General features: G+C 38.5%; 2 protein-coding genes across 2 annotated transcripts in view; both read right to left on the reverse strand.

The window, feature by feature from the left end:
* The window catches only part of LOC110834625 (fatty acid synthase-like), a 32484-nt gene extending 13159 nt beyond the window's left edge, over positions 1-19325 (reverse strand). The window contains exons 1-21 of the mRNA XM_087350888.1: positions 18878-19325; positions 18141-18318; positions 16314-16466; positions 14641-14841; positions 13987-14225; positions 13186-13416; positions 12205-12402; positions 11567-11698; positions 10879-11109; positions 10285-10474; positions 9825-10054; positions 8702-9006; positions 7305-7449; positions 6084-6200; positions 5704-5812; positions 4716-4973; positions 3880-4065; positions 2278-2589; positions 1465-1757; positions 985-1175; positions 259-498 (exon numbers count right to left, since the gene is read on the reverse strand). Coding sequence (XP_087207014.1) covers positions 259-498; positions 985-1175; positions 1465-1757; positions 2278-2589; positions 3880-4065; positions 4716-4973; positions 5704-5812; positions 6084-6200; positions 7305-7449; positions 8702-9006; positions 9825-10054; positions 10285-10474; positions 10879-11109; positions 11567-11698; positions 12205-12402; positions 13186-13416; positions 13987-14225; positions 14641-14841; positions 16314-16466; positions 18141-18297 — 4118 coding nt within the window. The 5' untranslated portion in view covers positions 18298-18318; positions 18878-19325. The remainder of the gene's footprint in view (positions 1-258; positions 499-984; positions 1176-1464; positions 1758-2277; positions 2590-3879; positions 4066-4715; positions 4974-5703; positions 5813-6083; positions 6201-7304; positions 7450-8701; positions 9007-9824; positions 10055-10284; positions 10475-10878; positions 11110-11566; positions 11699-12204; positions 12403-13185; positions 13417-13986; positions 14226-14640; positions 14842-16313; positions 16467-18140; positions 18319-18877) is intronic.
* A 2032-nt stretch (positions 19326-21357) lies between these two features.
* The window catches only part of LOC110834624 (fatty acid synthase-like), a 43143-nt gene continuing 39542 nt past the window's right edge, over positions 21358-24958 (reverse strand). The window contains exons 41-43 of the mRNA XM_087350709.1: positions 23636-23791; positions 22770-22979; positions 21358-22146 (exon numbers count right to left, since the gene is read on the reverse strand). Coding sequence (XP_087206835.1) covers positions 22786-22979; positions 23636-23791 — 350 coding nt within the window. The 3' untranslated portion in view covers positions 21358-22146; positions 22770-22785. The remainder of the gene's footprint in view (positions 22147-22769; positions 22980-23635; positions 23792-24958) is intronic.

Genomic DNA, 24958 nt, shown 5'->3' on the forward strand with positions numbered 1-24958 from the left:
GGGCTCCAATGGCACATTCATATTAAATTTAAAAATATTTAGTCAATTGTTTCAAAAGATAGGGAACACACTCACAGGCAGCATGGTGGTTTCATAAGTAAGAAAGTAACAAAAAGCTAAGAGAAACATATCCATATAAAATTTGTCCTCACTTAGTGTTAACTTTTAAGTTTGTTTATTTCTGGCCCCTTACACCAACAGTGAAATGCATAATATAAATTGAAAGCAACCACATTATTGTACAGAGTTGACCCATACTTGTCAGGGTCCAGATTCCCCTCCAACCATCTGAAGCTGGAGAGATCTCCTCGTCTCATGATCTTGACATAGGCATGTGGCACAGTGACAGTAGCACAGCTGTCCAAGGGGAGGTGTCGGTATGACCCCCACTTTCCATCAATGTATACATTGACAGCCAGATCTTTCCTCAGCTGTTGCCGGTAGAATGGTGAGTTAAGATCAAATGGGGGTGCAGAGGAATCAGGAATAAAGTAACACCTGAAAAAGATGTATGAAATGTTCTACTCTATTGTAACTTCTGAGTTCTTTCTTCTGCATATTGATATCATATCCTTTTAATTAGATTCTAATTATAGAGTTATTTTAAGTGATAAAGCAAAATGGCACATTCTGCAACTCCTAATTACAGTCTTAAAGATACTGAGGAAACTTAAAACATTAATATTCATTTGTACTTATCTACAAGACACATATTTAATTCAAACTTTGGAAACTCTTCAGCAAAGAGTTCAGGAGAAGCTGATACTCATTTAGCTGGTAAAAAAGTTCCATGCCTGTCTGGAACTCAAGATCCACTATGTTTACAAGAGCCTGCAACTTTAAGATAGTTTTTATCTAAACCAAATCATATCCACAGATTAAATATTGCATCAATGTTCAGATCCCATAAATGAGCTCAACATTGGCTAACACAAGGCATATTCTTCACTGGTAGAGAGAAAGGTCAAACAGGATGTCTCTTACCTGACAAAGTCACATCCAGGCTCCTTGCGGATACAGTTCACAAGACCCACAATGCCACTGAGTGGTTCACCCTGAGCTACAAGAATAATGTGACGTTTGGAGTTACTACTGATGGCAGTCTGTACTTGTGGCAGCCAATCATAGTTGTGAGTTGTTACATGGATCACAATTGGATTTTCCAAAACCACTCCCTGAAAAAGGCATTAAATGTTCCTTTGTCTCTTTGGTTTCGTTTAGAGACATATCTGAAACACCACTTATTTCTTATTACATTAAAATGAATCAGGAAGAACGTGGATGACAATGTACAAACTTCTAGGACATATATCAAGTTAGATGTTGTAATGTATCACTTTTTCCAGCATTTTAAAAACACAAATTGATATATATTTCATAGGTCACATTCATATGATTCGACTGAAAATTTGGTATACTAGGTGCAAGTTAGTTATTGATAAAAACTCTGACTGGTGCCACTACCTTCCTGAGCAAGAGCAACTTCTCATCCTTGAGAGTCTTCTCAAACACAACCTCGAGCCTGAAGCCATTGGTGAACGTGGTCTTCGTTTCTGGTTTCTCACGAGTCAGGATGCAGGCCCCATCAGCCAGGGCACTTACAGCAGTCTGCAGCAGTTGTCCATGGAGCAGGATGTTCGAAGCGATTGCCAGTGTGCAGTTCTGCTCGGTCTCTAGTTCGTGCTCCTCGACCTTGATTCCCATTGTGTCCACATCTGCCCCCAATAGGGCACTCACCTTTGCCAGAATTGTTATGTCTGCCTGTAACACACATAATTCAATTATGCTCAGATGTTCCTATTTTCACTGAACTGTTTTGTATTTCTTTAAGTCACACGCTAATTTTTAATTTAGACTAATGAAGGAATGTTATTATCAGCTAACAGCATCTCAACACTAATCAAAAACACAGTAATTTGCTTATATGCAAAGTCTTGCACTGAATTATAGCCGTACACAATTATGACAGTATGTATTTCCCAAGGACTCGGAATACCCTTATCATAGAATCTTACCTTCCTTCCTGGTTTATATTTCTTGGTATCCTCAATACAGACTGTGGATAGGGTTGTAAACAGCTGATGACTATAAATTACCAAATTTTCTGAGCTACAAGATAAATCAAGGTTTCAGATGCAACATTTTAGGAAAAAATTCTACTGAAACTTCAGATTATAAGAAACACTCAAATTTTAGGCAGCACTTTCCAGGTGAAAAAAGTATGTTTTTGTCTCTGAAAAGTATGGTTAAGTGACTCTGCATCACACACTGCTACACCTGCCTTTATAAGTGGAAGGTCTGCAATGATGAGGGCCACAGCAGGAGAGAGGGGTGCGGTGCCTTCGCTCAGCAGCTCCACCACCTTTATGTTGGCGCCAGGCTTGTTCTCCAGAGTGATGTGAGTGCACACCCTCAGTGCGCCATGCAAATCAAGGTGAGCAGGTTCCACATTGGGTGTGAACACATATTTCTCAAGCACAGGGTTAGTCAGGACCTTGCGTCGCGCTATGACACTTGTTTTGAGTCCTTGCACTTCCACGCCTGCTGATTGGATGATATCCAACTCCTTGTACAAATGTACTGGAAGCACTGTCATAACAAGCGTCAATAATCACAGTAATTTAAAGACAAGAAACTGAACTGATATCAGGTGTAGGATGAACCACAAATTAATTGACACATTTCAAGTATTAGTTGTTAGAACTCAAAGGTTCAAAATTTCTAAGACGTGGACCATCACTGGACACATTCCTGTGGCAGTAGCAACCCATGAACACTGAAGGAAACCTATTTTCACACCTCAGAAGTCGATGGTAACTGTGTATACCACCTGGGTTCACAATTATAACAGTCCACATTGCTCGGAGTATATTTATGAATTTAACCTTCACTGTATGGGAACAGGGGACTCAAACCCCCATCCTACGGGACCTCTGTCAGTCTTGAACTCTTAACAGTTAATGCGATGGGCAGCAAGCTGGACTGTGTGTAAACTCTGACACAAGGACAATAAAGGCTAATTTTTTGTTCTCAGGATAAACAGCAAACATTTTCCAAAGGTCATTAAAATACCTCTATTTCTAACAGTGATGAGGTCTTAACCTGACAATTGTTTTCAGACATTTTCCTTTATCATGTTTCTTTTTGTGTGTGTGAGTTAAAAATGGCATTATGGAAGGAGACTCTTCCGCCATCATCAGGTACAAGTATAACGCCTCACTTGTTGGGTCTATTAAATGGAGCTAATTTCTATCCACAGTAAATTACAGATGTTTAAGTTACATACTGATGATTCCTGTGTCACATTAAGATTCTTTCACAGACTGATGGCATTTCTTCAATGAATAATAAGTGTTACAGAAAAGTTTTGTGACTCCAAGCATTCTGAATTACATCTTGGTGAATCCACAGCCATCAGTCAAAAATGTCATATACTAAATAAAAAGATGCTCCAACAGTTTTTATTCAGACACTCATATCATAAGATCTCCCCCCAAAACAACATATCACATTTCAGATCCATACAAAACAACTAGAGAATCTAATGTTTTACATAAGAAAAGTTAAAGGTAAGAAAAAGTGTAGCAAAGGTACTAAATGATACGTCGTGGTATATGACAGCTGAGTTACAAATTTAATATATCTACACGTGATGTTAGTATTAAAATAAACCACCTAACAACAAAAATGTGCACTGTTACCTGAAAGCTTCAGTTTCTTTTGTTATCCATCACATTGTATTGTGAAATGTGCTGCAGATCCCTAAAACTGACACTGGGTGCTAACACCACGAACCAAATAGTAAGACAGCATCACAAGCTTGTGGCTGTCCATTATCCAGGCAGACAGTATGATTCAGAATCTATCCAATCAACTCACCAATATTTTTGCTTTCAGACTGCAGTTTCTGTATGTCAGCTGCATGCCGCCTGACATCTATAGTGAACTTCTGGATGGAGGTTGGAATGAAGAGACCTTTTGAGTCTTCCTGAAGGACTTTGATCTGCAGCAAGTTGTCCAAAAATGCCACCCAATTGTCTTTCCAGCAAATCTTCCCAGTTCGACCTATAAAGAACGAGGACCCATATCGAGAATATTAGGAAGCACTGTACATTAAGGAAAGTTCTCCTCATTTCATGCCATGATGCTCACTGCACTACGGATAAGAAAACAAATAATGAGGTATGTTCCAGTTTGAAGCACAAATAATTTCTAAACACAGTCTATATAATTCATAACACACAGCCAGCTAAGAGAGTCGCATTAGTTGATTCACTTTTAAACAATTATTTCCTTATACCCTTTCCTCTCCTACATGGACCATAGGGGCCTCCTTTCAAACATTTCTTATCTATTTTTTTAGGCGCTTGATATGGACTTCTTGGACGAGTGATCAGCCATTCGCAAGGCCTCTACCAGAGACATGGGTTAGAAATGGCTACTGAATTTTACTTATGAAACATCTCATTCATGCTCATAAGGTTCTTTTACATACCATAAATCTATGACGTGGGACCACTGGCTTTACCACCCTTAAAAATCCATCAACTTCAGTTGAGTTTGAACCCGTGAGCCTTGGGTCCAGTGGCAAGCATGCTACTACCAGAACACCAAGGGAAACTTTTAAAAAATTATTACTGGTTAATACCGCCACAATTTATAGCCAATAAGATAGATATATTAAAACTAATCCTGTTGTTTGTATTGGCACCCACCATAGTTGTCTGCATAAACAAGACCACGGAAGAGTCCCTGGTGATTATATCCAGTGAGATGCAATTCCTTGTAGATATCTCGTGATGAAAGTACAAGCAACTCATCATTAACGAGTGGCTTGAGGGGCTCCAGGGATACCATTTCATGGGAGACGTCTGCAGGTACCCGCACCAAACCACTCACAACTGACGTATTTCCCTCCACTACCTCAAACTTCCCACTTGCTTTCTGAACCATGACAGTAAACTGAATGCTTCCTGCAAAGAAAAAATAAAATATAAATGTTATGGGTGGAAGATTTATAATACAAGTATTGGAATGTGTAATGACAAGATGGACAATAAATATTTTCTGGCTCAAAGAAATGTTGGGACTCACTTGTTAAATAGAAAGTTCAGTTTCTAGTGATAATGATACAGTTGGAACTACTTTGCTCAAACTGCTGTGTAAGGCTGAGTGGTCAATGATAAAGTTATTCTTCACGCTTGAATAAATGCTACAATAACCGCAAAAATCACATTTATAGTACATGCTTCTGTATTGCTGCCTAATGACTATATGGAAACATAGGGAAAGACACCACTGAACAAAAATATTTTACATATAAAACTATGACAAATGGCTACAGAATCAAGAACTCCATGGCAATTATAAATCTTTTCACTTATTTCAATCATGGTTCTGGGTTTATTTCTGGCCTTCAGGGGCTCAAACAGCTGGACATATAGATGAAAGAGTAGGGTATGTAAGCACATACATATGGACTAGGAATGGTGAACTGTAAGCAGGATTTGCAGTTCCCACGGCTGTGTGTATTAAGACGGCTGTCTTCTGGGTTATAGCATCCCGTAATCTGGTAAAAGTTTACCAATGTTTCAGAGGTCCTTGGTGCCTCCATCATCAGGCATTCTGATGATTGAGGCAGACTACATGATGCTACAACCCAGAAGATAACCATCTATTGATGAACTCTAACATTATACAAACCTTCCTTGGGTATATTTGTAGCCCTATGGAACCGCACATCCTCAAACACAACAGGCACAGTGGTGTGATCCTGTCCAGTCATCAGACCAACTGAATTCCACACAAGTTCCTGTATAATTTGATCATAAAATTAATGTTTCCACTGACGCACAAGGTGCAATAATGTAGAGAACAAATGTTAATTACGTACACCTGAAATTCACTGTCACGACAATTTTAAGCAATGTTCAGCTCTCAGGTTATGGCTGTTGAGGTGAGCTGAATTAGAAATAAATAACAATATTAACAATATCTTAACACATCTAGCATGAACAATGTGGGATAAACATCATACTGTGTTAATAAATCAGACTGACAAAATAAATGTTAATGAAACTCACAAGGTAGCCTGCTGCAGGAAATAGATTTCTGCCATCAACGACATGTCCAGATAAATATTCCCTTGATTCATCCTGTAGGCTGATAGTTACAGATCTTTCACCAGAGTTCACTTTGGGCTGTAAGCACATAAATTAGTACAAAAATATAATCTCAGCAAGAATGAAATGATGTGGCAGGAAGTGCACACAGTTCAAAGATGAGAGACAAGAATTAAAATTTGGATATATGTAAGACTATACACAAATAAGAGCTACACATTTTAAAGCCATACTTCCATTCACAGCCACAATTTCTGACAACGAAAAACAACGCCTGAGGGTCACTGCCCAATTTACAATGTTTTAATCAGTTTCACCCGTTCCGTCAAACCTCAAACAACAGGCCAGTTGTTTTGCCAGGCTGCTTCCTAAGAACTTGAATGTTAAAGACCAATGGTAAGTGTATGCGCCACCTACTTAACGGTCAGTAATTTTGCGTTTTGTATTTGCGGGTGAAATTGATTTTCAGAATAAATAGCAATTATTTCTGTAAATACGACTTATCAACTAATCTTTGTAGTGGAGATGTGTCACATTTTCTCTGAGTTAAAAAATGAATTCTTAAATACTATTTAGATAAGATACAGCTTTAAATGGTTAATAAAGCAACAACAAGGTTAATGCATAAATTTCTAATGCAACAGCCACATCAGCAGGACTTAATATAACATCCCTAAACTTGGTACAGTGATTAGTCTTGGGAAGAAACATACTTTCTTAAAAGTTACTTTTGCATTGAACATAAAATAACAACACAGTGTTAAAGTAAAATATGTATTTCAGTTTATACCATTAATGAAGGTTTGAAATTGATAAATTGTGTTATCACAGATAATAAACCATGATATCAAATCCTGTGTGTTCCATTTTCTGTATGTTTTAATTACAAATATGGTCACAATGAGAAATTTTGAGAATATATCTCAGGACCTACCTGTAATTAAAATCTGGTGTAGCAGGCAATATTATAAAGCTATAAAAGTAGATTATACAGATATTTATTTATAGTTTGTGGTAATGTCTGCACACATATGGAATCATTTAAATGAAAACAGGTGAAACATTTTATTCTTACAATTTTCTGTTAATTAAAAATATTATTGTATCGTTTATCTTAAATACAGATGTGGTACAATGTCATGTCAAGCTGTACGTACACATTATTAATACAAGTGGAGTTACCTGTGTTGTGTAGTACATGACGTACCAGTCCTCAGAGTGGTCCCACCGGACTAGTGGGGAGATCATTGGAGTTCCCCTGCTTACTGGGTATTGTACTGGTGGATACAAGTTTACCAACTGTGGTTGCAAACCTAGTTCATACAACCTACCACAGAGAAAATTATATCACGATATTTAGTACCATTGTAAGCAATAAATCAAACCACATTTCTCAGAATCCAGAGTTTAAAGTTTATAGCTTTTAGTATCAACCTTGAGTACATCACTGCACAGATAGTATGTCATATTAGCCCCAAATATATTAATTTTCAGTTTCACAAAGCACTATAATATGTTCCACTGCAAAGGCTGTCACATCCATGTTTCGAGAGACAGAATATGTACGTAATTTTAGCACCTAAGGTGCACGTAAGTGTCTTCATTGTATACCCTAGGCATATGTTTCCTATTTTAAATGCACACATGCTGTAGCTTTACTTTAATATCTTTATATTTCCATTGTCTTTAACACTTATAAATACATATTTTATATGGTATTAGAAGGTGTATATCATTTATAATTCTACAGATTGTTGTGCAGGTCAATAATTCTTTATTTTGTATCATTCCAGGCAAAGGAATTACGCCATAATAAGTACACCATACGTAGTACAGCACGCACGTCATTACAAACACAAATTGCAATAAACAAAAAAATCTAATGGAGACAGAGAAAAATTAGTGCAGAAGTAACTTAATAAAGGCCAAAAGATGCCACCAAATTACCTTAATAAAACTTGCTGATCAAATTTAACCTGAGTTTCCACTTTACTTAATCTTATTACCCAAACACAACATCTTAATGCACAGCAAAACTGGTTATGCACTTCATTAGCACACTGCTAAACTCCAGAGACAGAAAATTGGCCACCAAACCCATAGTATGAGGTTTCAAATAACATTTTTCATAAAAGTAAAGTTTAAGTTCTAAATAAGTTTTAGACATATGCCAATAAATATACGAGGTCTGTTCAAAAAGTATCGGACCTTAATTTTTCCCACGGAAACAAATGAAGCACGGGAGGTGTTCTCCAGTGGGGGGGAACCTTCATGTGCTTGCGTGAATTTTTTCCTGCCCACAGAGAGTGTCAGTCCCTGGCAGTCACGTCTGACAAAACCTTTACAGTCTCCAAAAACATGACTGATTTATTTTACATGTATGTTCTCCACACAAGATCGGGTTCATTAAATACTGAAGAGGACCTCTGTGAATTTTTAAATATGTAATGCATAGTTTTCTAGTATTTTTTCCATGTCTAGATTGTTAATACTGAAATGTAGTCAACAGTGTTTCTTTTATATTAGAACCCCGAATGCTGACCAATGATTTCATTCCCAATTTCTAAGAAGATACGTACCTTCCCAGAGCAGTGAGGAGGACCTCGGTGCAGTTAGGGTGACCTTGCTGTGTAATGGCAATGTTGGTGATGCCTTTGTTGAGGGAACTTCTCAAGATGGACTGCAGGAGACCGTGTGGAGCAATCTCAATGGCGATGGCGTTACGTGGGACGTGTCGCGACGCCTCTTCGAAAAGCACAGAGCTAAGCAGGTTGTTGGTGTGGTACTCGGCTGATGAGTGTGTTGCTGATGGAGAGTTCCATTCACTCTCTGGCACTGAAGAACTCACCCAGCGAGAAGATCGGGGTTTTGGGTGCGGGATCAGCTGCAGAGCCACAAATGTTAATTATAAAATCTACAACATTAAATAACTAATTGATTATGTAACAAACTATGTACATTACTAAGAAACTGAGAAGCAAATTAACCTTTATTGTCTAGAAATAGGTTACTTAAACTCACACACTACAGGCTACTGTCTTGACTTTATCTCTGGCAATAATGGTTCAGTGATATACTACAGTGACACACAGTCAGATGGAACCCACATACACTGTCATGCACAACCAATAAAGGCAAATTCCTGTCTATGCACCAATGTATCTAATTGATTAATGTAATTAAGTCCATGGTGCAAGGACCTTCTGAAACATCTGATAATTTCACCGCATTTATAAAGCTCCACTACTGAACTCTGTACTTGCCTAGTTGTATCCTGTACTTGTCTAAAATAAACCGTCTGAACAACAAAAACCTGCCATGAAGTTGACCGTCTTCTGAGATGTTGCACCGTGCAGTCTGGTAGAAGTTTATTGATGTTTCAGGCATACTTGCTGCCTTGATCGTTAGAGTGACGAATAAAAGAAATCCTATATCCTGACAATGGAGGAACGTCTGTAACTTCGGTAAACTTCTCCAAGACCTCAAAGTGCAACATCTTGGAAGACAGTAATCTTTATACGTGCTGCCATGAGAATCTGAAATCTCACCTAAGAAACTTGCTAAAAACCACATCTGTTGTTTAATTTTGTTAAAACTATCAATTAATGAGAGTTCAGTAGAGCCCATGCCTTTAACGAACATAAACTGTCACATGCAAATTCTGAAACCCTTAAGATTTTCTGAGCAGTCAACACACTTTACCTGCTTCAGATACTTGCACAGGAGAGGCCCAGCTGAGGACATGTGCTTGCTGTGTTGAGCGATGTTGGCACAGTTCATCTGTGTAGTGGATATGCCTTGAAGTTGCAGTGACTTTATAAACTCCGTCATGGACTTGGCCGGTCCTGACAACATACAGAAGTTACGTCCATAGCGGCACGCCACCTCAATGTCAGGTGGGCACAATTTCTTGGCCTGATCAGCTCCCAGACCTGGAATACAAGATCCTTAGTAAGCATCAAATGGGAAAACATCACGATATTATCATGAGTTCTCCCAAAGGCTCTAAAAACCATAAAAATGTTTTATAGCAAGACTTTATGCCCAGAATCAAACCCAAGAGCTCCCAAAAACCATCAAAATCTGTAAATCCTGAGTGCAGCCATACAGCGAACAGACATGCAATGCTACTCATAGTACTACCTGATGCTATAAGACTTACCAACTGTAGCCATCATGCCCTCGATGGGATCTGTTTCTAGGACTGCACAGCCACAGTAGTATGCCGCCAGCACCGTCTGCTCAGCCGTGAAACAGCCGTCCATATAAGCGCAGCCCAGCTCCCCCACTGAGTGGCCCACAATGCCATCGGCCTCAATGCCCACTGCTCTCATCATGTCCACCAGCCCTATCTACATCAGACAGGCAGGATTTTATTGCCACCACTACATACCAAATTTGGTTAAATAAAAGGCTATGAATCAAAATGGCAGTCAGTTTCTCTATATGAAACAGAAATATCCAAGTATCAATGAGTGTTTAAACTAGCAGTTTCATAATAGCAGCACTGAAGAATACATTACTTAAATTTTGAAGAAACTCAGTATTTTAATCGGGAATCAAAATGGTATAAATAAACATGAATTAACTAGAGAAGATAAGAGACATGAAATCCAACATGTCAGCTGAACACAACTTCTAGAAGAACTGAGATGCCTGGGATTCATAAATAGGTTTCTAAACAAAAAATTTAAAATTCCTGCCATATTTTTTTAACCTTTGCAGTAACATTAATTAATTGCTTTGGAAAACATACCTGGCAGGCTGTAATGCCCACAAAGCAATTAAGGATGTTATTGTAGATTCCGGGATCATCAGATGTGATTATGTTGATCACATCCACACCATAATTATTCAGAGTTCGCTGGCACTTCTCAATGGCAGCTGCAAAAACAGGCAGTTTGAGGAGGGATTTCCCCATACCTGGCCATTGCGAACCTATGCCAGTGAACACGAACCAGACAGGTCGTTTGCTTCCTGGGTAAAACTGAGAACAAAGCAGTGTATGAGGTTATGTTTTCAAAATGTTAGTGAGTATTGAAACGTCTTCATTCTGACTATTGTAATCTACAGTTCACACCTGTCGTGCTTCATAGAACAGCACTGCCAATAGAACTGCAAATGGATTACCTTGATCAATCATGTGTTATGACAAACATGTAGGCAATATGCATGTTTAGAAGACAAATGAAAAATGTAATTACTCTGGTCATGAAACAATTGACCAAATGGCCTACAGAATTACTCATGCTGCAAAAGCCCTAATTATATATATGATTAGCACTTAATTAAAATTTCAGTGTTGGGATTACATCTGTTTCCCAAGTTTTCAAAAAGTAAGGTTTCACCGAAATTGGAATCTTTTGAAGTGGCTCATAACTTTCTTCGCATTCCTTATTGAGATAAACAAACAGATAATGCCCATGCCACATCAGAGTACTTACTGTAATACTCCGCAGATTCCTACCATCCTGTGTGAGAAGCGTGTACCCTCGGTATTTGTGGCCAATAATTCCTGTCGACTGTACACAGTGCATCAGATGCACAAATTCTGCATCAACTGGCCGTTTTTCAAACTGCATACAGAAATAAATGTGCATAACTACAGATTTTAAACCAGATAATCATACAGCATCCTAAACGTAATTATACGATGTAACAAAATTTGACGAATATCCGCCGCCTGCAATATGTGAATATTGACTGACTGGGTAATAAAAAATTTAGTGTAGCAAATTAATAACCGTGTCGTAACATTAGAACTAACAACCTGCAACAGTTACACACTACTATGAGATGTGAAAGGTCAGTCAGTATTGTGTCTGAATAAAGACTGGATGACCAAGGTTTGATCCCTGGCATGTGCAAAGGATTTTCCTCTAGTACCTGCATCCAGACTGGCTCGAGAACCCACCCAGTCTCCAATCGTGGTGATACAGACAGAGCCAAGGCATAAACTGATCATTTATAATGTAACAGTTTATTAGTTATGCTTTTTTATTGTTCTTTAAACATGCATTTCCCAGCTTGCTACTGTTAACTACCACCTGGAGCTTGACACAGTGGTAGCAAATCCACTCACATCCATAAGGATGACATTGACTGCCTCCTCTGTACGCCCAGACGCAATAACAAGTCGAGGAATGAGGTCAGCGGGAGCCCCACCATTTACTTTGTTCTTCTGATTCCGCTGTAGTATAGCGTGGGCATTTGCGCCTCCAAGTCCAAATGAGTTAATACCTGCAAGGTTGCCTGTCCAAGGAGTCCTCTCAGTCACAACCTATGGAAAGGAACACTTGTGTTTGGGTATGGTGAATGAATAATCTTACCCTGTGCCTGCCCTGGACTGCAAAGGGATCCATTTCCTATGTTAAAGCACTCCTAAGGTGAACCTGCCTTATGGAAATGACATTACTGAAAATAATTTCTGGCAAACAACAATGATTAAAAATCTGTTCCAAACATTAACTATACCATAACAATAATTTTTACAAGGGACAAAGCTTATTCAAAATCTATAAGCATGACAATATCATGTAATATTATGTGACAAATTTAAAATATTCAGAAATCGCAATAGTGAAAATTATGCTTAATTACACACTACTTTTACTCATTTGATAAATTCCTAACATTTACAAATAATTCATAATGTTCATTTCCTTTTCTCTATAAGTTTTCTTGCCTTTATAAAATAAATTGGTAGTATAATTTATCTACTGTATGTAGTGGGTAAATGTATTTGTAACACATCACTAATTATGTGAACCCCTTGTTTATAATATGTGAAATCTTCCTAATAGTATCAATGGTACTTGAATAATATGTATTGTATTATTATGACTTTTTTCAATCTTATTGTCATCTAACTTATGGATCCATGGCATGTAATAAAGATGTATTTTTATATGATGGATCACTAAATTATATAATTATCATTCAATTTCACTATTAGCCTCAACATATATTCATAAGCAGTGTAATGAGTTCTTCTTAGAATATCCTTTCAGTGTGTGAGAATAAGGACATTTTAAAGTTGTCCTGCTATGACATGAACACTCACCTTCAGTTGCCCATTCACAAGTGCCTCTACACCTTCTCGAGGGTTGTTGTAGTTCAAATTTGGGGGGATGAAGCCAGTCTCCATGGCAATGATCACTTTGGAGATACCACAAAGACCTGAAGCAGCTTCTGAATGCCCCAAGTTGGACTTGACTGATCCTATAAGGAGTGGGGTCTTCCTATCTTTACAGAATGCCAGGGTTATACCTTTCAGTTCTTCAGGATCTCCAACCTGCAAGTGGCAAGAAATTTTGCCTCAAAGGGGATTGTTCCAACAGCTTCAACATGTTTATACATTTAACTGGTTATATAAATATGCTGGATAAGGATATCAAGGTTCTTAAGTTCCACAATTCATGCATAACATCCCATAAGTTTCAAAACTTCACATAAATACAGTAAGAAACAGGTTTTGCATTCTCTGCCATTTTTTAATAATAGTGTTGTAATGTTTGATTACGCTATGTATCAATTTTTCTAGTCAGAAGTAAATAGTAAGGCAGTCTATTTGTTATTGAAATGTGTGTCCTTATGGTGACTTGTCAGTATCAGAGCAGTCAAACAGTAAATTCGAACTAGATGCCACTACTGTCAGAGAGGGACAGACAGTGAGGACGACAGTAGGAGCTCGGTATTCATCACATTACCACTGTCTATGCCACAACAGTACAGAAAATCTGGACCCAGGTTTAAATCCTTTGATACCTTAACCTGAGACAACCTAGTGCTCATTTTATGAAAATGCAACTACTGACTGCATAAAGTTAAAAATGACATTTGCTTGAACTTGAAAGAAACTTACTCTGGTTGCAGTCCCGTGTGCTTCAACATATTCTAGAGCACTGATATCAGCACCACTCTCCTGATAACACGATTCCAGTAAAACTTTATGAATATCTCCAGAGGGGTAAGAGATTCCCTGATCCTTAAAGCCGTCGCTGTTGGTCTTCGCATGCACCACTGTGGCATATACACGCTTTGCATCCCGAGCCTTCTGCAGAAACACCACACAGATAGCCTCACTCCGCACATAGCCATCACCTGTATAAATGACAAGCAGGAAGTCAGGTGGTAATTTCTTTCAAGAACATTTTTGAGACTAGTTCACACCACCATCATCTTCCTTGGGGACGTATTCTGCTTATCGGTTAGGATAGCTGCCTTCAGGGCCAATGATAGAACCTGAACCTCAAAATAAGAAGCTGAAATTGTGAGCACTCAAACCCAGCCTTCTGTACCTTCACAGATGTAAAGTTACCCATTCAAAGTACACATGACAGCAAGATTTCGTAAAGTTAAAATGTCCTCAGTTACACTTAACACAATAACAAGTGGCGAACACACAGCATTTAAACTGACTGGTTTGATAGGATCAAATTTCAGTGGCAAAGGGGCATGAGATATGACACTACGTAGCAAATGGCCTGTAGCCAGACAGTAGCTGAGCTATGCTTACCATCATTGTCGAAGACTTTGCAAATGCCTTGAGGACTTAACACACCAAGTTGCGTAAACTGAAGAGATATGTAAGGATGGAGACAAAGTTGGGAGCCACCCACAATAGCAGAGTCACAAGATCCATTGAGAATGGCTCTATATGCCTGCTCAAATGCGTAGGTACTGGATGAACACGCTGAATCCACTGCATAACTCGGTCCTGCAATTGAATGTGCAATATCTTACAGGCAACAGACATATTTATCCACTACCTACACTAGTATTAACACCTACAATGCTAAATTTTTTTAACAATCACGGGCATAGCCCTGCGTTTATTATTTATTGTTTTATACTAGACAGACCAGAAAATGTTCACACACCACAAATTTTACAAATAAACTTAAAATTCTCTTGATAACAGATACAAAATAAAAAAATGGCCATCTTCAGGGTTGTAGCGTAGCATAGTCTGGTAGAAGTAGAATGACTCACCATCCTAACAATGAAAGCAGCAAAGACCTCTGAAATGTTGGTATACTTGTATGAGACTACACAGTGCTACAACGCAGAAGATAGCCATCTTTGTACTCCCCATCATGAGAACAATCAAACCATGCTTGACACAAAATCAGATTGATCAATCTGGATACTCTTAATCAATCAAATGTATCTGATGTCTGATCTTTTACAGGGGCTGACCCTGATACTGATCGCTATTCGATGGTTGCAAAATACACAGACAACCTATGACTAAAGTGAAAAGAGCAACATAAGAGACTGACATGCAGAGATTTTATGTCAAAAAGCTAAATGATGCTCAAGTAACAGAACATAATCTGGTCAAAGTCAAAAATAGGCTTGCACCTATGGAAAACATGGACAATAACGTGGACATCATATTTGGTTTTAGCAAAATTCATTCATGTAGATCTAAGGTACTACATGTGGGCAAAAGACAGGCAGACAGTAGTGACAAGATGAATACAAATGATGAGTAAGAAACAACATGGAATGGTGAAGCAATGACATGTTTTTAAGTACTATTGTATTTTGTGGAGAAACACCATTCCTTGACCTGTTGTTTTAGGACAAGGTTTATAGACACACCAGACACCAGCAATTGATCAATGTTGTGAATGTGCCTAAATTTGGAAGCTCTTGGGCAGGGATAAAACAATTACAACTGTGTTGTTGGGAATTGAGAAAAACACAAGGTTCTCGATTCAAACGTCAGTCCAGAGACCGGCTATCCTGACTGGGATTTTTTGTGGTTTTCCTCAGTTCCTCCAGACAAATTCCAGAACAGTACCTTAAATCGGACCACTTCCTTCCACATCCTTTCGAATTCATTATCACTCTCATTCGATGCTATATAGTTTGAGCTACTGAAAAGGAGTTAATAAATTAATTTTAAATAAATACAACAGTCTCCTGTAATTATGTTTCTTCCATTGATTCTATTCACCAGAACCAAAGTACAAATCATGTTAGAAGAAGATAATAAATATCACATACTAAACTAACATCTGAAGGACAGCACAAATGCAAACTTCATTTACAAGAGGCAGATCACACAGACTGCATTAACATGCAACACTGACGGCAGGTACAATGATTTAATTCCATAAACAGCCCTGACACAGTATTTTTCTCAAAGGTACAAGAAAGAATATATTTAAAATTAAATACCTGCATCCACGATGGCCTCATACGTCCTCTCGAGCAGCAAACGGCCCAGAGGGTCCATGGTGTGTGCCTGCTTATAGTTAATGCCAAAATATGATGCATCAAACTTTGTAACATTCGGCACCTTCCCTGCCCACATGGGGAGCTTAGGGTGTTCTAAACAGAAAATTATACGTATCACAAAATTTTACTAAAGTTAATATTTTCTTCAAAAATCAATAAGAAAAGAAGGATATGAAGATCAAGGAAGATACGTAAAGCTGGGCAAAGTTGTAGACATGTTCTGTGAACATGAAGAAGAAAAAGAAGAGGCACAAGTAACGGGAACTCAAATGTCACGAAACTGTAATTGCTGTGTTCAAATGTATGAACTAAATTTGTTCTGATTCTGATTTATACTGAAACTGTAAAACATTTTCCTTACTCTTCTTTATAGAGAATTATTTACCACTGAATGAAGTATAGCAGCAAATCATTAGGAAATACCACAGATCATGGCCAAGGCATATTATAAAATATTACCCTAACATTCACCTGGAAGGACTGATGTAAACTACAATGTGTTCAAAAAGTCACACAACCTTATGGGGGATCGAATGTTGTTGTTCAACACATGTAATTGTTTGTATTTTTTGTCCAGGTGGTGAAGAACACTGAGTAGCCATGGGGTACACCTTGCAGCAGCATATATTTATTGTCAAGCTGTATGTCCGCTCCGGCAGTTATGCCAGGATGCAGGAGGCCTTGTCAGAAAAGTATGGAACAGTTGCTCCAAACAAATCCTCCAACATGCGGCTACACGACACGTTTCATTAGACAGGGAAAGTCGAGGACTCATCGAGAAGCGGTCGACCGAAGGTGTTAACAGAGGAAAAGTTGGTCGATGTGCAAGCTGCATATGCTGTGAGTCCTCGGAAGTCCATTCGACGCCTTTCAAGTCAGTCTGGGCTTTCTGTTGGCAGTGCCCACACGACATTGCGCAGGTGTTTGAAAATGTACTCCTACAAAATCCGTACCATCCAGCAACTGCTGCCTGGAGACCTGCAACTTCGTCAAGCTTATTGTCAGTGGTTCATGGAATCTGTAACGCCGGATGGAGAGGAACTGGATGATTGGTAATGGTCTGACGAGGCATGGTTCCATCTCGATGGGTACGTCAATGCCCAGAATTCTCGACTATGGGCCGCGAAAAACCCACATGAACCGCATGAGTCGCCTCTGCACTCACAGAAACTTGGTGTCTGGTGTGCCATGTCACGTAGTCGCATCTTCATGACTTTCTTCCAACACACAGTGAACAGTGACCGGTACGTTACAATGTTGTAAGAATTTGTCAACACGTTATCGGCAGAAAAGAAGCAGATCACGTGGTTTCAACAGGACAATGCCACAGCCCATACAGCCAGAAACACTATGGCTTACCTGGAAAAGTGTTTTCCAGGCTGACTGATCTCAAGGGGGTTGTGGCCAGTGCGATCTCCAGTTTTAACACCCCCGACATTTTCTTGTGGGGGTACCTGAAGGATGTCGCCTATGCAACTCATTCAGGAATTGCAAGCGAACATTCAGAATTGTGTCGATGCAATCCCATGGCAAACATTGCAAAGGGTCTTCAAGATCATGATTAACCGTGTCCACTTGTGTGAAACACAGAATGGTGGCCACTTCCAGCACTTACTGTGAAATAAATAGTTTCCCCACAAGGTTGCGTGACTTTTTTGACACTCTGTATAAGAAACCTCTTCCAGTAATAAGAATAAGACAACTCCTGTGTTACTCTTCTGAACAGCATAAAAATCATGAATATTTCATCTCATGAGAAATACTGACCAAAATTCCAGCGCCGATTATCCTGTGTCACCATGTTCACTTTGTTAAACAGATTATCCCTTAACTGGTAGACATTTTGTGATTCAGGAAAACAGCCTGCAAGCCCTGAAATAACTACCTCTTCACCAGGGGAGGACTGCGCGGAAGACATAGGCATGGCTGATAATAGTATGTTTTACTGCAAATAAAATAAGGTTGAATTACAGGAACAGCAATTTATGTGCACCACCATTATTAGTTTAAAGACAGGAATTCAAAATTACAAAATACTTGCTAGACCACTGTAATATATTCCTTTGAACTGGTATATTTTTAATTACATTTAACTCATAATTTCATTGTATACTTACATGACAATAAATGTCATGTTAGTCGACACAGACATGATTGGCAGCACTGTTATGTTTTACTGAAATAAAAAAAGGGTGCAATACATAGGCACAGCATACAATTGGGATGCCTGCCTTCCCCCGCTCCCCCCCCCCCCCAGCCCCTGCCACAAACAATTGAAAAATTGTAGGATCTGAGGATTTCATGGCAGAGTCTGAAGATGTCCGTCTTCTGGGTGGTTGTGCCATGTAGTCTGGCAGAAGATTCATTTCAATATTATCCTGCAAATTATTTTCTAAAAGATTCTTCATAAATGAAACCAAAAACAAAACAAAATTGTATCTGAATTCATAGCACAAGATTACCTTTCTCAGATTTAGTTACCAAATATAAATACGAATGCGTACCTTCCAAGTGCTTCCAGTACTCACATGACACTGAGAAGCCCACAGAACATTTTATAGTTTTACCAGAGTACAAATTCCCAAACTCACACATGGCACGATATTAATGGGGGCCTAAATATGATGCACATTTGCCGATGTTATAATAATTAATATAAATATTTACAAGTTGTAAATTAGATTTTAGATCGCTGCAGTGCTAAGGATGTAAATCGACCTCACCTTGTTTATTCAAGTTCAAATTCATTAAATAATTTTTTATACATAATCGATAACAACAGAAAGAAAGTGACAAAACAAACAAAGGATGTTTTTATACCAAGAGACAAATACTGAGAAAAAGGCAGGAAAGAGAGAGAGAGAGAGAAAAGTTGTTCTTATAATTCCAGCAAATGTAACAATTGTTTGGATTAAGGTAAACAATATGTTATGTAAGACTTGAGGTTCTCACAGCGGTGAGTATGAAGATTTCTGTCTTCTGGGTTATTGCGCTGTGTAGTCTGGTCGATGTTTACCAATGTTTCAGAGGTGATACTGCCTCCGTCATCAGGGCGATGAATATACATCTTCGCCCTGATGACGGAGGCAGTATGACCTCTGAAACGTTGGTTAACATCGACCAGACTACACAGCGCAACAACCCAGAAGACAGAAATCTTCATACTCATGGCCCTGATGATGGAGGCAGTATGACCTCTGAAACGTTGGTTAACATCGACCAGACTACACAGCGCAACAACCCAGAAGACGGAAATCTTCATACTCATCGCCCTGATGACGGAGGCAGTATGACCTCTGAAACGTTGGTTAACATCGACCAGACTACACAGCGCAACAACCCAGAAGACAGAAATCTTCAAACAATATGTTAATTGGAGGTTAGAGTAAACAAAACTGAACCAAAATAAAATCCATCAAATAACTTAAAAAGAAGACCTACAAAATCTTTTAAATTGATTCCATTAAATGTTTCAGTGAGACAGTTCTTAAAAACATTTTGAATGATTCTGTATCACCTTTCTGGGCAAAAATATTTGTATTCACTTGAGAAGCTCCTTCTATCAGTGATCAATGTACAGCTTCATCAAAAGACAGTTTTCTTCTGTAGGTGTAGTCAGGGATCAAATTTATGCAAAATTTTGATTTAATAGCTTTGTAATATCTACTAATGTTATAAGTTTAAATTATATATTGAAGGATTCAGTACAGACATTATATATAAAAACTGGATGGTTATGTCCCCATAATGTGACACAGTAAGCACTACATTATGACCTGTGAAAGTTCACAGGAATGAAAATTCCTTATGTTGAAGAGTGACATAATTTAATGCAACATTATCCTTTCAAATCATATGAGAAATACAAATTTACACTTCTTTTAGAGTACATTAAATGTGAAATAATCTTTATGGCAACCGAAGGTGCTTCCTGAAAAACGCACGAACTCAAAACTGAACAAATGACCCCAGATTACCGTCAGATACAGACCCTACAACTGGACGGCCGGGGTTCGATCCCCGACGGGGGCAGAGGATTTTTCCTCTAGCCTCTGCGTCCAGACCGGCTCTGGGGCCCACCCAGCCTTCTCTACAATGGGTACCGGGGTCCTTTCCCGGGGGTAAAGCCGGCCGGGGCGTGATGCCGACCACTCACCCCCATCTAGTGCCGAGGTCAAGGAAGAGAGGAGCTATACCTCCACTCCCCCCCAAATGCCTACATGGCGTATAGTGGGACAAACTTTACTTTACTTTTACAGACCCTACAAAAGCACCACCATGGACTTGCTTGCATTTCTTGCTACCAGAGTCATCACCATCAGAACTTTGTTTCAGTGTTCTCAGCAACACACAAATGGCGCACGTGTACCATCAATTTTGATGGACACTGGCCATTAAATTAAGAGCAGATACATTTTGTTAAATCAAAAGGAAATATGATGTTATGATAAGGTTATCTTGGAAGTATAATAATCAGAAGTCTCTCAGGTCTTAAGCAATCTTGAAATAAAATCCTTGAAGACAGACTAAGTAACAAATGGAGGCCGAGTTCTTCACGGCAGATTTACTGCCATACTGTCTGCTACCCATAAGCAGATATTAGTGCAGTCCTCTGGGTCAAATGCTCCAACAGCCTCAAATACAGAGGCATGGCATACTGGTTCATAACAAGTATTTATCAGGGCCGAGACAGTAACAGATCACATCACATATTGATAAAAGAAGTTTAAAGATGTCCCATATGTTTTATTTATTTTATTTATTTATTTACATTCCATGTATCCATAAGAAAGTCAGATGACAATAGGATGTGGAAAAAGGCATATATTTGTGTTCTATGGCTATGAACTTGATCTTGTTTTTTGTTATTTCAAAGCTTTGGAGTCTAATGAATAAGGTGACAGGTCACGAGGATTACAAACAGGAAGATTACGTAGCAACTTTTTACCAATAGGATTATTTTGCATGTTCACAGGAAGTGCCATTCTATTTAACAAATTTATTCCCTTTTCACACATTAAGAATACACCAATTGTAGGTCACGGTATACATGCACATCACTGAATTATTTGTGTGCATTGTCATGAAGAAAAACAAAGTCTTATGTCAGAAGTGGGAAAGTTATTACTAGATTCCTGCTGAGACATTGTCATTTACCACACCAGCCTGTTAAAGTTCATGTTGATAAAGTTCTTCTTTCTGAAGAGAGAAAAGTTTTAAGAAAAACTGTGGAAGTGCAGTGACAAATAATGTTATTCAAAGTAAAGTAAAATTAAAGCTGTCCCACTATATGCCATGTAGGCACTTGGGGGAGGAGAAGTATAGCTCCTACTCATTCTTGACCTCGGCACTAGATGGGGGTGAGAAGTCAGCATTACGCACCGATTCCTCTGCCCCCCCCGCCAGGGATCGAATTCAAGTCATCCAGTCCGTACCCAATCATTATACTGACTGAGCTATGCTGGCTCAAAATGCTATGCATATAGAAAAATAAATCGATTAATCCTGTCACAAGGCACATGGCAAGCAGCCACACTACATTAACAATCAACCTGAAAGCATTTTTGTTACCAAAAGAAGTGAGAACCTACATGGGCTGTTGTGGATATAAATTACTTTAATAATAAATGTTCTGCTCATTACAGATGTCTCTCAATTAAAGGGCCTCAGTATTTGTAATCTGCCTGTTGATAATGGCGGCAGCATCCTCGCTGTCCAGCATTGTCAAGTGGTTGCCGTCCACAAAATATACCTCCACCTTTTTCTCACAACACTGCAACACAAGATTAAACATGTACACTTATGCACCCACTGGGCAGCTGAGAGGGTGAACCCTTCTCTCTGTGGACAACCAGCATATAAGTACATAATTTAATTAACTCTAATGCCTTCTTCTTCAGAGTTAACACTGATCTTTAAGGAAGAAGGAAGATTCTGTGAGATCTCTAACAAAACTACCATGCACTGCTCTTTCAACATCTTATCTATAATTTTTCCTTGTGGTGTTGTATAAAATGAATAAGAAACCAATAAGAACCTGAAATGGATCAGACTAATAGGTAACACTGTCCCTATGTTTAACCCTTTGCAAATGGGTGGCTAAGATTTCAACCACTATCATAAGTCTATAATCAGGATGGCAGGAAGTATTTCCAGCCAAGGAGACTCTTAATTAACGTGATATTAATAAAGGAAACGCCCACTTTCGAAAAGACACACTATGTGTGTAAGGTTATGCTCTTTGTTAGGCCAACAGCTGTGAATTGACAATGCAAAATTAATATTTTGGACCGCATGGACTTGGCTTCAAAACATTTCAGAGACATTAATTTTTCCACTAGGATAATGGTAAATAATTTACATAATATTTAGATGGACCAGCTATGTACTGTCTACCTTGAGATGTATGTTCTTACTCCTCATTGACCTGGTTGTTTGCGGCCATCTCCTTGAGGCGTGTGAATGTTAGGCTTCGTATCTCCTTAGACGTGAGAAATAATTCAAACTCTCGCTCAAGTGACTGTTTAATCTCCACAGATGTCATGGAGTCCATCCCTAATTCTGCCAGTGTGGAATTTGGGCTAATGGTCTTCAGATCACGGATACCTGCAATAAAAATTTACTTTATTATGAAACACTAATCCTTCAATACAGATTCTAGTTTGTGATTAAAAACAAAAAATTTAGGGTTTAAAAGTGAGGGAGATAAATTCCAATTAAAAGGGATATTTCTAGTATCGAGAAATCTTTGCAAGTGACAGAAGACAGACGGCCACTAACACATTATCTATAAGTTTAACTGCAATCAAAAAATGTATCATCCTGGTTTGTCAGTGACTGTAACTGTTTCTACATAATGCAAATCAATCTGTAAGTGCCATTATTTCAAAATTTTTCAACTGTTTTACCTCTGTCATCTGCGTGCGACTGCTTACAGGCAATTCTATTAAATATACCTCTACACCATTAAACCTGGAGTTAAAGTCAGGCCAACAGCCCCATAGTACGTATTACCACATAATAAAAGGTTAAGACTGCCATAAAAACAAGCAATGCAGCAAGTAAGTAAAATGTATTTTAAAACCATCGCTTCCTCTAACTTCTAATTATTACGCATTCTACACCTACTGCCACCACAGCCATACTTAAAATACTCCCATATTTTGAAGCTGTTTATCCAATTCTTCGCGCTACATTTCCATGTACTTATGTGAATTCCTGAAATGTCTCATTGCAGTACACTTGAAGCCACTCAAACTTACCCATAATGCTGCTCACACACTCCACTACATTTGCATGTTCACTGGTTCCCACACATTTTTCTGCCACAACCATGCTCGACACTACAGGGCATGTCTGCCCCATGAATCTGTCAAGCACCTCAAGACATGATGAAATCCTCTGTACTAGGGTGCCACCTGCAATATATGTGACATGAGTACATTAAATCTTCAGCCATTAACACCCAGTAAAAGACCTGCTTTCTAGTGCTCTTGTGTGCCTTTTTAAACCACATAAACAAATCTGAAATAGCCAATTCTGACTACCTAGCCAGTGCCATTTGCCAGAGAAAAGTACAGTAGCACCAGCTTAGAAGGTCTGACATATCTGAAAATAGTTCTTACTAGTCTAGCAAACTGAAAGGGAATATAATATAGAAATATTCAGACAAAAATTTAGTACCCAAATTAAAACTTAAATGTCCTTATGTATTTCTTGTAATCAGAATTCATAACATTTCTAGGTCAAAGAAGAAACTATAAGTAAAGTTTGATACTGTCAAATTCTTCTAGTCCTTTGCGCACATCACAGCTGAGATACGCAAGGATGAAACATTTTTATTAATAAGGAAAGTTCTTCAAACAACTTTAAATTATCAATATTTCAGTGAAGAACTTCTTAAAACAATACTTAATTGTTCTGTATAAATACTGCGTTATCATAATATCCAAGAACAAATCCAATGCTAAACTCAACAGTGTTAGCATTATGTACGAGCCAACATTCAAAGCTTGGGTTTGGCAGCTGCGCATTAAAATTCCCAACCAAGTGTAACGAAAGGGGAGAATGGGAAGATAAGCCATTCATTCTTCCCCACTTTCTTTCCTTTTGTGATTGCTACCAAGGTGAGTCACTTGCACAAACGAAAATAAAATGTACAACTACAACAAGATACAATGGGTATGTATCAAAGAAAGAACATACAGGACAAACAGGGCATACACAGTATGCCCATACAATTACAGTCATGAGATCAGATTTATTAGTGTAGTTCAGGCTTGTACAATTAGAACAACAGGATATACGCCAAGAAAAAGTCACACATATAATAAGAAATTGCAATATAAAATATGCAACACAAAGAAACAGGGCAACTGGTAAAACCAGTTCCATAATCAGATGCCTCTCCAGGGGTAGCCATAATATTCAATCAAAATTAAATTTGACTCACTCCACACACAGCAAACCCAGAGTGTCAGTATGACCTGATGCAAGTAGACAGATAAAAACGAAGAAATGGGAAATATTTTGAGTTTTTTTGCAAATACAAGTTATCATGAGACAACACACCACTTAATACCAGG

This window comes from Zootermopsis nevadensis, unplaced genomic scaffold (assembly GCF_977971745.1).
Source record: "Zootermopsis nevadensis isolate Lab colony 2312 unplaced genomic scaffold, Znev_1.0 Znev_ptg000017l, whole genome shotgun sequence".
Lineage (NCBI taxonomy): Eukaryota > Metazoa > Arthropoda > Insecta > Blattodea > Termopsidae > Zootermopsis > Zootermopsis nevadensis.